Below are 12,534 nucleotides of genomic sequence, written 5' to 3' on the forward strand. Positions count from 1 at the left end.
TGCTCAGAGAGGGATCCATCTTCTAGCCACATCGGGAGCTGGTGGATTTCAAAGTTTGAACAGATAGGAAACATTCTAATTTGGCATGTGTGGGATTGATTGTTGCGCAGAGCTGGACTTCATGACAGCTGTAAGCCTGCTGTTCAACTGATGTTCCATACATTAAATGCTGAAATACAGTGAAGAAGCGTAGTGTAAAAACCCATCACTTTACCAACAGTCTATTCAGCCATAATACACCTACAAGCAGATGTGTGAAGAACCATGAGGAATACATGAGGCATGGAGCTGTCCTAACTGTATGTAGTAAGGAATTCCAAAGGACCAGCTCTCCTCCAGATGTTTTGAGGTGGACTGATGAAATGACTGTTGACCTGAGGTTGTAGGATGTGTGGTGTAGTTGCCACAAAAGGATTTTTAGGACCTAAATTGCATTAGATTGTGAGCTCCTTTGAGGGACAGTTAGTGACAAGATATACATATACACTGTACAGCGCTGCGTAATAGGTCAGTGCTATATAAATACTAAATAATAATAATAATTAATAATAAGGATTTACCCAATTAGTAGGCCAATCTTGGAGGTTTCGGATTTAAAATAATTGATTGTGGCTGAGCTGAATCGTTTAATTGCTTATTTTTATTGACAGCTGAATGAACCAGATTGTACATCACACAGAAATGGCCGATTTGCAGACTTCAGTTACAACTTTACCCCCTTGAATTTAAGACCAGTATTACCATAGACTGCAGGGAGGTGCTACATACTACAGTATTGCTACTACACATTCTATTAATTCTCATAACTATTTTCAGTTTAGGTTTGCTTTAAACTAACCCCTCTATTGCTGAATATCACCCATTCTTTTGTCTCTCCACTAGTTACCCACATAGAAGTCTCCAAGATTGGCCTACTAACATTCAAATCTTACAAATTTAGGTCCTGGTCAGCCTTTGTTTCAACTACACTACACCACCCACAACCTCAACTCAAAAAGGTTCTAGTCATTTCATCAAAGTCCACCTCAAAACATCTGGACAAGAGCCTTCTGTCATGCTGGTTCCTTACAACAGCTCCTTGCCTAGAGGTTTTTAAATTTTGGATTGAAAGACCACAAGTTTAGTGTGGCATATATGGACACATCCCTTTTCTGACATAATACACCCTGCAATGAACCTACTGATCTGAGAAATGCCACACACTAACGCCTGGTACACACATTCAATTCTGATTGGCCAATAACTGACCAATTTTTCCATCCACATGTAGTATGAAGACCAACAGATTTAATATACTATGAACAGATTGTGTAATCCTACCTAATAAAAGCTGACTGTCGCTGTGTCCCAGAATTTTGGTTACTGTGCATGTGCGCAGTAACTGACAGCTGGGACCAGGATGGGTGAGGTGGGCGGGTGCGGGCGAGCGCCTGCATCGGGCACGCTCAGTTGTGTGCGCAGCATGCCGGCGCATGCGCACTGGCGGTGGCCGTAGACCTAGAGCCCGTTTTTAAATGGGCTGGGTCTACTAGTCTCCTATAATATGTAAGTGGATGGAAGTGGGAAAAATGCATGTGTGTATACACTGAGTCTTACACACACACACACACACACACACACACACACACACACAACACACACAACACACACAACACACACAACACACACAACACACACAACACACACAACACACACAACACACACAACACACACAACACACACAACACACACAACACACACAACACACACACACACAACACACACACACACACTGCTGTTGACTTGGAAAACTTTAACTACCATAATGTCTCACCATTAACCTCCTCGGGGGTTATAACAAGTCAGGCTCGGGGTGGAATTTAAAAAAAAAAAAAAAGGCAGAATCAGTTACCCTGAGCACAACTCGTGGTAGCCACCAGCAGGACTAAGCAGAGCAGTGTGCAGCGGGTGTTTTAAATCACCTTCCCCGGGATCCAGACGCCGGCAGCCATTCTCCTTCCTGTCCTGTGTCTCTGCATCCCTCGGGCGAGATCCACGCTTGTCATCCTAACACTCACTACAGGGTTACAGCGCCACCTGTAGGATAGAGGAAGAATTGCAGTGCTGGATCCCAGGGAGGTGAGCAAGTGCTGAGCTGCTGCAGATCTCTGTGGTGTGATCCCCCACCCCCCATTTTAGGGTCGATTGGGGGGTGGGGGGTAGTTAAGCAGTTTGTTGGGTGAAACATTCAAAAGGCCCAGTTTCCAAAACAACAACAATAGTTCCACTGTAGACACTGTACTTCAAGGTCAGCCACTTGTGATCACATCCATGTATATAAATAATTTATAATCGAACAATGACCACTATTACACTTCAAATCATCATTAAAACTAGTCACTCAAATCCAAGTTTTATTCAACACAATCCTGATAGGCAGAGGACACTAGAATGACCATGTTAAAAGAATCTGCCAGATACTCATCAGTACTAGATTACGAAGAGGTATTATCAATAGTCTGGTCTTAATATCATGCATGCAATTAAGATTTTGGCCAGACCAGCTGTTAGCAAATACAAATAGTGAAAGTCTACGGATGCTCAGCTGAGTGGCAAATACTGACCTATGGGAAGGAGGAGAACAGGAGGTTCCTCAGAGTGCCTGGGGACAAAGCAACCCAGATAGAAAAAAAAATTTGCAGATTGCACATCTTTGTTTTGACGGGAGCAGAAGATGGGGGTCGCTTGTATGATGTGAGCCAAAAATGATATTCAATGCCAAACATCTTAAAATGTTGCAGACATTGTACACAAATACAAACAGGAGAACATTGGTTATGCTTTTTAAAATTAAGAACACAATTTGTGCACTGAACTCTGACATGACATGGCTTGACAGTTTCTTCAAATAAGCTAAAAATGTATCAAAAAGACTAATGGATGTCATCTATTAATGTCTCAAGAAAAAAAAAAAAAAAAAAAAAATTATTTGCCTAGCTGTGCAGCCAATGCTCTACTTCCACTGACCAAATGCTACATACACATGCTGGAATGAACTTGGCCTTAGTGGATAGTAAAGACCACCTCGACTGAGAATAGTCACTCGTGAATGACTCCAGCACAGACCGGCATACAAGATCTTTAGCAAACTTCGACACCCAACCACATTGCTCATCCCACTCCCCTACAGGACTCCAATGCGCCATGCATCGATAGTTCTTCCTCAGCCCCCCCCCCCCCCATTTCAGCAGAAGCATCTCGCTAGTTTGTAGGCTAGTGACATCTGTACAGGGTTGTTACAGTGACGGCCAAGGGATAGAGTACCAATCCCTGTCCAGCAACAGAAAGCCTCCAAGTGTGCGCAGGGCTTTAAGATGCCTATACATGCTTAGATTGCCTCCTAAAGTGGAAACAGGTCATACCCTCTCTGTCCTAATCTACTCCTCCCCCCAGTACACCACAGACAGATTTTCAATAGATTTACAATTTATTTCATGGCAAAATCTATTGAAATGCACAGCACTGAAATGCTTAATACAGTGCAAAGCTATGGGTCATTAATGAAACATTATATGCCATCAGCCAAAATGTTTAATCCAAAATCATAATTTTGAATGATTGTGCCACAAAGCAATAAAAATTACTATTGATGCTGGGGAAAAAAAAAAAAAAAAACCAGATAAGTGTAAATGCACATCTGCTGTTCTGGTTGAAGGGGCTTCCGCGCTAGTCTAGTTTAGGGGACCCAGCAGGAAACCTCAGAAACTTCTTCTAGTGTGATTGGCTGGACAGCACCCTCTTGAACTGCTAGGATTCTGATAGGTTGTAGTAAACTACAGCCACTCTATTCGGCCAATCACAACGCTTCATGCTGTAGAGGGTGCCAAAAGACTTTTAAGGCAAAGATAATGACAATGCATTAGCCTCTCACTACAGGTTTCTTTAAGGGCCCGTTTCCACTAGAGCGAATCCTCATGCGTTGTCTGCATGCGGATTCGCATAACCAATACAAGTGGATGAGACTGTTTCCACTTGTCAGTTTTTTAGTGCGTTTTTCTGTGCAGGATTTTTCTGCACGGTAGGGCCTGCAGAATTCGCCTGCGTGAGGAATGCAGGCGATTTGCAGGCTATGTATTTAATAGGGAAAACGCACATTCGTTTTTTGCCGCGATTTCGCACGAAAACTAATGCAAATTGAACCAGGCAGTGACATGGTTAAAATCGCTCATAGCCTGCCTATGCGAAATCGCGGCAAAAATCGCATGCGGAATCGCATCCGCATGCGATTTTGTCAGGGGTGGAATCGGGCCCTAAGGGCTCTTACACAGTGGGACGTTGCGTTGCAGGGGACGTTAAGGTCGCATAACGTTCCCCTAAGGGCCCTTTTACACTTAATCAGTTGCTCTCAGTTAAAACGGAAAGAAAACGGATTTTCAAAGTAAGTCCCATGTTTTCCTATGGCACCTTTCACACTTAACACGTTTTAACTGAAATCTTTGTCACAATGCACTGCTATGGAAAAAAACGCGTACTAACGCGTACCAACTGATTAAGTGTAAAAGGGCCCTAACGCAACACTTGGAGGTGCTAAAGGTGGACGCTACATAGAGCCACGTTATGCGGCTCTTGGTGCGCCGTTTTCGTTGGATATATCCGGCAATGATTCATATGAATCATTGCTAGCAGGCAGAGAATGATTCATATGAATCATTGCTAGCAGGCAGAGAACCAGCATTGCAGTGTAGTGAATATTAATTAGCCATGTGGCTAGACAAAATAGAGGACTCTACCCTCCTCCTTTCCTGCACACAAACAATAAAACAACATTACTGAGCATGTGCAAACAGTGTTGCCCTTTCATAGAACATGATACGTTACAATGTAACGCAACGTGGGCACTGTGAACAGCCCATTAATTTTTCATTACTGTGAGTTGGGCTGCGCTACAGGCTGCTCTAACGTGCGTCTGTAACATCCCACTGTGAAAGCAGCCTAAAAGGCAGAAAAGCCTAAAATTCATAAAATAAAAAAATCCCAAACAAGGGGCAACAAGATGGCCAGCACAATGGTCTTGCAGAACTGAGAACCATCTCAGCCAGGACACTACATGTTATATTTTCTCCATGTAGGTTCCAGCCCACAACCCAAAAAAATATTACATGAATTGGGCTACTTAGAAACTCCTAACTCCATATACACTATGAGATGTTCTGGAAGATTTACTGTCAGATCGATTATTTCCAACATGTCTGATCTGATTTCGGAACACTATCCAATCATTTTCCTTCTGTTTTCCCATTCACTTCTTTCAGAAATTGATAAATCGGAAAATGATCAGAAATTAATCTGAAGTCAGATCGGATATGTTGGAAATAATCGATCTGACAGTAAATCTGCCAGAAAAGATCAGTGTGTACCTAGCATTTTGCCTAGTACACACCATACAATTTTCTGTAAAGGGGCCCATACACTGACGATTTTTGGCCGATCGATTGCAAATAGATTGACCAATCAACCGATTTGCAGCCGATTTCAATCGATCTGACAAGCTGGAAAATCTAGGTCGATCTGTTGAGATTGCTTATCATTTTGCATTGGCCCTAATGGAAATCTGATGGCAAAAAAATGCCATCAGATTGATTTTCAATAGATTTCAAACTGAAATCTATTGGAAATCTGTTCCTAGTAAAAAAAAAAAAAAAAATGTTCCCGAACACATCAGACAGATCAGAAATCTATCTGATCTATCTGCTGCTAATCTAACGAATGTATGGCCACCTTAATGCTGGGGATACACGGGTCGACCCGGCGGCTCGATTAACCGTCGGATCGACTCCCGCTCCTCCCCGCAGGCGCTTCCTTATCTTCCGCTCGACTCCCCACTATTGTCTGCCCATGGGGATCGAGCGGGTAATCGATCCGGCGGGTCATCGGACCTGTTGGAAATTATCAGCTCCCAGCATCAGCGGCTCGATACATGGTACAGAAACGTACCATGTATCCCCAGCATAAGATTTTCTGTAATGCTGGGAATACATGGGTCGACCCAGCGGCTCGATTACCCGCCGGATCGACTCCCGCCGCGTCCGGATCGATAGTGCTCGTCCCCGCGGGCGCTTGCTTATCTTCCGCTCAATTCCCCGCTATTGTCCGCCCGCGGGGATCGAGCAGGGAATCGATCCGGCGGGTCATCGGACCTGTCTTGATCCCTTGTATGCCCAGCATTAGATTTACCTGCCAGATAGATAATTTCCAACACGTTGGAAATTATCTAACCATCTGCCTAGCAATTAAGCATTGTTCTACTCAGCAGGAGACCACCAGAAGACAATGCACCAGAGATAATGACCAGTCTCTACCAGTACTTTACAGAAAAGAATCTAATTACAGAAAATTTTACAGAAAATCTAACAGAAAAATTATGGTGTGTACTAGGCATTAGAGCCAGAACTTGCTCATGGTACTCTGTACAGCTCTACATAAAATACAAATGCTATAAAAGCACACAACAATAACAAGGTTATAGTAATCTAGCCTGAAGTAATGGAGTGCACACATGTACAGACTGGGTTGCCTAGACGTGCTATAGGATCTGCAGAATGTCCCCAATTAACCCTTGTATACACCTGGGACTTCTACACGATCCTCAGCTAGAATGATCTTTGCAGAGCAATCACTGCCTTGCTGTTGTCACTGGCTGTAATGTCTCCCTATACTGACCTCCCTTGCAGGGGGTACGGTGCTGGCTGTGCTGAGCCCGGTAGCCCTCCACCACCTCCCAGTCCCCGTTGTCCCTCTTGATGGGGAAGCTGACAGACAGCACATGGTTGCAGGGCTTAATGATCCGCAGGATCCCCTTCACCCGCTTCCTCTTCTGCTCCTCCGTCTCCCGGGTACGCAGGTCTTCCACCAGCTTGTCCTCTACGATGCCAGCCCCTCGGTCGAAAAAGCCCTCCACCATCTTGAAGAAGTTGGGGTCGTCCTCCTGGTCCACAGCGTGGCTGTAGCGGCGGAGAATGGGGGACGCGGCGGCTGCGGGAAGCGCCGTATCTGCGGCACAGGAGGCCAGGGCTCCCCCTCCCCGGGACAACAGCTCTCCGAGATAGCGGTACATGGCGGCGGCAAGACAGGCGGCTGCACCGAGCCGGGACGGAACACTGGTGGAACCCGAGCTAAGCAAGATAAGGCCAAGCAGCCGCCTATATAAGGTGCCGAGCGCGAGGCTGGAGGGGCGGGTAGCGCGTGCACGGGGACTAGAGGTCAATGCGCGTGCTCGTACATGGTTGATGTGAGCGCGCACAGAACACCGATCTTGTCTGTACTAGAGATGCGAAGTTCGGATCTTTTCAATGATCCGGGTGATTCAAATCGGGTCATTGAAAAGATCCGGATCTTTGATCCGAATCTCGGATCATTTTACAAGGGAAGCATTCGGGGGTCAAATGACTAGCAGGACAGGAGCTGGTCTGGTTTAAGCAACAATGGGGCCCCAGGGCAAAATAACCCTGGTGGTGGCACCCCCCCAACATATACCCCGGAACACAAATCGGCATTAGGGGACCTTTTTTGCAGCTGGTATAGTCAGGGTGTGAAGTCCCAATCGGTCGGAGCTCCACATTCTTGCTATCTCAGCCTGCATGGGGGACAAGGGGTTAAAATTTTCAGGAGGGGGGAACCCACATAATTTTTTTTTTTAATTCCCACACTCTAAACATAAAAAAAAAATTGGGAAAATAGAAAAAAATGGCAGGGATCTTCATACAGCCATATTGCGGCTGTATAGCGATCCCTGGCCAAAGCGCTGCGGTTGCGTATAGACCCCCTGGAAACCCCGTCAGGAAATTTATTGCGCTTTCGTTTGATGCATGTAAAATTACACTACCGTTAGGTTTGCTACTAAAAGTGACATTTACCGCATTTAAAAGTATACTTTTTTCCTTCAAAACTTTAAAATCGATTTTCTCAAAAACTATAATCCGATTTGAATTTTTTTTTTCCTCTTGTAGCCACTGGGCGCCCCTACAAGCTCTGGGGCCCTGGGGCAGCTGCCTCCTCTGCCTCTATGGTAGCGCCGTCCCTGGACAGGAGAAGGGGAGGGGGGTGGACACACAGAGAAGGTGAGAAGATGGACAGAGGGCAGGGCGTGGACAGAGAAGGGAGGAGGGACGAGCAGAGAGCAGAAATGTTTGTTTGCACACAATACCCACATGCTGCAATCATATGCTTTACGTATATTTCACCTATATGTTCATCTGTATACTCCCATTCCCCAAAGCATTCCCAGAAGTAAAGTGCAGCTGTTTAGAGCAGCGCAGGAGGATCATATTGCCCTGCAATCACTGTGCATGCCCTGTCCTAGCCCAGCACTCTGTCTGTAAAGTTACTGAGCTGAGCCAAAAGTTTCCAATGTGTTCACTGTGCACAACTACGGAACAGACAGCCTATAATGAGCAGCACATTACAGCCAGTATGTGTGCTCTACACAGGGCCGTGCAGAGGGTCTTTAAGTAGGGGGTGCTCAAATTTAAAAAAAGGGGCCTGGCAATGCCTTCCCCCACATACCCCCCCCCCCCCCCCCACACACACACACACACACACACACACACACACACACCTTTATAGCAGTATCAGGCAGACTTTGTGTCACCTTCCAACCAACTCTTTTGGTGCTACCACCCTCAAATCAGCAGTGATAGGTGCCCACTGTTAGTGGGTTAGAGTGGGCACAGTGGAGCCCACAGTGAAGGCACAGACTCACCTTTCATTACTGGGACCTCTGTCCCTCTTGATCAGCACCCAATCCTCTTTTCAGGCAAATAAGTGGTTACCAATATGCAGTGGTTGCTAAGCATTAGTAGATACAAAACTGCAGTAAGTGCCAAGGTGCAGTGGGTGCCCAGATGCAGTAGATGGAAAGACGCAAAGGTTCACTTTGTGCTCAGTTGCAGTGGGTGCCGAGATACCAAAGTAAAGTCTGTGTCAAGCTGCTTTGGGTACCAAGGTCCAGTTTATATTGGGTGTTTATTTGCACTGGGTGCTATGCAGTATTGGGTGCTGAATGAGTAGCAGATGGTGATAAACAATAGTGGGTGCCATGTGATTGCTAATTGGTACAGGGATCCATGTGAGTAGGGAGTGCCATGTGTGGTCTGTTTGTGTGCCATGGGACAGTACTGAGTCTCATACGGGTTCAGACCAAGAATGGGTACTGGGTGCTATTTGGGTGCTGGCCATGGACTGGTACTAGGCTTTGGAACTTGGTGACGTGTGAGTACTGTGCCATGTGGGTGTTGATTATGGGGGTATGTGGGTCTTAGGTGCAAATACTGAGTGCCAAGTGGGTACTGGGAGTGAGTACATGGTGACATATGGGTGATGGGTGCTGGCTAGTGGGGTATTAGTTGTCATGTGGGTGCTAAAGGCAGATGCTGGGTGCCATGTGGGTTCTGGGTGCTGGCCCAGGGCGACATGTGTATTCTGGCTGTATGGGCGTGTATCAACCATCATGTAGGTGTCGATTGCAGGTACTTAGTCCCTTGTGAGTTCTGGGTGCAAGTACTGGATGTCATATGTGAGTGTTTGGTGTGGGTGCTGGGCACCAAGTGGAGGCTTAGTGCAACTGGAACTACTGCAGATGAAACATGTGGGTGTTGGGTGCAGGTACTGGGTATCACATAGGTGCAAATACTTGGTGCCATGCCTGCACTGGGTGCTAGCTATGGGTGGGCATTGTGTGTCATGTGGGTTCTGAGTGCAGGTACTTTGGGTGCTAGTACTAGTTATGTGAGTGCAGATAGTGGGTGCCATGTGAAGGCGGTGTGCAGGTGTGAGTAGTAAGTGCCATGTTGGGGCTGGGTGCAAGTACTGTGCCATGTGGGTGTGAGTACTGGGTGCCAGCTATAGGGTGAAGGGGTGCAGGTACTGGGTGTCATGTGGCTGTTTGATGCAAGTACTAAGTGCCATATTGAGGACGGATGTGAGTATTGGATGCAGGGTGCTTGGTGCAAGTACTGGGTGCTTGCTATAGTGGAGGTTACTGGTTGACTGTAATGTGGGTGCTGAATATTGGTGGGATTGATGTGGGTGCAGGGAGTGGGAGATCACTTTGGGTACTGTGAATAGCATAGTTGCTGCTAGGGGAGGTCGAGGTCAGTGTGGTTGATGGGGGAAGGGTAGGTCACTGTGGGGAGAAGTAACTGTGGGTGCTGTGGAAGGTAGAGGTCAGCATGGGTGCTGGAGGAAAGGGAGGTTGCTGTAGGTCCTTTGGGGGAGATCACTATGGGTCTCGGGAGGTAGAGGTCAGTATGGGTGCAGGGGGTGGGAGGTCACTATGGGTGCTGCTATGAATGGCATAGTTGCTGCTAAGGGAGGTAGAGGTCAGTGTGGGTGCTGGGTGAAGGGTAGGCCACTATGGGTGCTGTGGAAGGAAGAGATCAGTATGGGTGCTGGAGGAAGGGTAGGTCACTGTGGGTGCTGGGAGAAGTCAGTGTGGTTACTCGAGGAGGGAGTGGATGCTGGATGTTGGGAGAGGGCACTGTGGGCGCTGGCAATGGGAGAGGTCACTGTAGGTGCTGCTTTTGGGATGGGGGGTCCCTGTGGGTGCTGCAGGGGACAGGAGGGTAGCCACTGGGTAAAAATCACTGTGGGTGCTGGGGAAGGGATAGGTCAGTGTGGGTGCTGGGGTAGACAGGATCACTGCTAGAGCTGGGGAGGGAGAGGCCACTGTGGGTGCTAGATGGAGGGAAAGGTCACTGTGGGTGCTAGGTGAAGGGAGATGTCACTGTGGGTGCTAGGTGAAGGGAGATGTCACTGTGGGTACTGGGTAGGGAGAGGTCAGTATGGGTCCTAGGTAGAAGGAGAGGTCCAGTGGCGTAGCTAAGGAGCTGTGGGCCCCGATGCAAGTTTTACAATGGGGCCCCCCAAAGCACTCTATACGTAACAATTGATACGACGCACCAAAACCTGCCAATGGCAACTACAGTGTCAGAGGTGCAAGAAGGGGATGGGGAGCAGTTTGTTAAGGATTACCACTATTCAAAGTATCTATTGAAGTGATTATTATGAGCACAGAACCAATAGAGAGCTAATACTGTAGTTGAGGGAGGGCCCCTCTGGCCCAAGGGCCCCGATGCGGTCGCTACCTCTGCAACCCCTATTGCTACGCCCCTGGAGAGGTCACTGTGAGTGCTAGGGGAGGGAGTGGTCACTGGGTACTAGGTGGAGGGAGAGGTCACTATGGGTGCTGGGGGAGGTAGAGGTCAGTATGGGTCCTAGGTGGAGGGAGAGGTCAGTATGCCACACTAGGAATCCTGTCTGGGCCTCTTCACTTGGAAGTGTCCCAGGCGGGGGAGGAGCTTCCCGCGGGTGGGCGGGGCTTATCGCGGTTGGGGCGGGGCTTATTTTGAGCAGCAAGAGGGGCCTTTTTTGAAGGTTTTAAAAAGGGGGGTGCCTGGGCACCCAGAGCACCCCCCTGTGCACGTGCCTGGCTCTACACATATCTGGCAGTGGCACCGATGTCCCCTCTCTCTCATCTACCTGTGGCTGTGCAAGGCTGCCTCCCCTTTCACAGAGCGATCCATCTCTGCTCTGCTTCCAAGACCCCCGCTGCCCGCTGAGAGGGAGGCGTGTTGCTCCTGGCCCCACCCTCTTTGCAATCCGAATCACTCATTTTGATGATTCGGATGATTCGACTCACAAAATAGATTCGGATCCGAATCGTTCATGATCCGGACAACACTAGTCTGTACGCCACAGGGTGCAGCGAACGGTCCTGAACTTAGAACTTCCTCTTTGCTCTATAAGATACACAACTGCATAATAACTTTAGGGCTGGAACCCACTAGAGCAATTTTCTGAGCGTTTAGGGAGCGATTCAAACCGCTAGTGATTTCCCTAAACGCTCAGCTAATGTTAATGGATGGGCCAAATTCCACTGGAGCGATTGCGATTAACATTTTTCGCGTTTAGCGTTAGCAATTAGCGTTAGCGTTTCTGCAATGTAAAGTATATAAACGCTGGCATAATCGCTCATCAAAACCTACACAGAGCGATTTTGCAAGCGTTTTTACATTACTGCAAACTGTAACAAAATGAAAATTCATTGAAAAGACCAATCAGAATTAAAAACGCTAATCACTACACAACCGCTGGCAAACAGAATACACTTCTTAAAATCGCTCCTGAAAACGCTCATGAAATCGCCTGCAAACCGCTCATACAAAACGCTAGCGATTGCGATAGCGTTTTGTAGTGGTTTCCAGGCCTGAAAGATAAACGTTTCGTTGTTAGGGTGGCCATACATTAGAACGATTATGGGCAGATTCGACCAAGAGGCAAATTTATCTTTAATCGAATCTGATTAGAGATACATTTGTCTCTAGTCGAATCTGCCCATACACTACAGGCCGATTCCCGTCCGATTTCAGCATGAAATCATCAAGGATTTGGCTGAGCCGCCGCGTCCGCCCCGCCACTGCCCTCAAAATGTATAAATGTATGTAGTGTAGTGCATTTATACATTACCTGTCCTGTAGCAGCTTCCGCACAGTGTCCGTC

At 47.3% G+C, this 12,534-nt stretch overlaps 1 protein-coding gene across 1 annotated transcript in view; it reads right to left on the bottom strand.

Moving 5' to 3' along the window:
• The window catches only part of LOC137536512 (glutamate dehydrogenase, mitochondrial), a 64,618-nt gene extending 57,442 nt beyond the window's left edge, over positions 1–7,176 (bottom strand). The window contains exon 1 of the mRNA XM_068258726.1: positions 6,700–7,176. Coding sequence (XP_068114827.1) covers positions 6,700–7,093 — 394 coding nt within the window. The 5' untranslated portion in view covers positions 7,094–7,176. The remainder of the gene's footprint in view (positions 1–6,699) is intronic.
• Positions 7,177–12,534: the final 5,358 nt, after the last annotated feature.

This window comes from Hyperolius riggenbachi, chromosome 10, assembly GCF_040937935.1.
Source record: "Hyperolius riggenbachi isolate aHypRig1 chromosome 10, aHypRig1.pri, whole genome shotgun sequence".
Taxonomy (NCBI): domain Eukaryota; kingdom Metazoa; phylum Chordata; class Amphibia; order Anura; family Hyperoliidae; genus Hyperolius; species Hyperolius riggenbachi.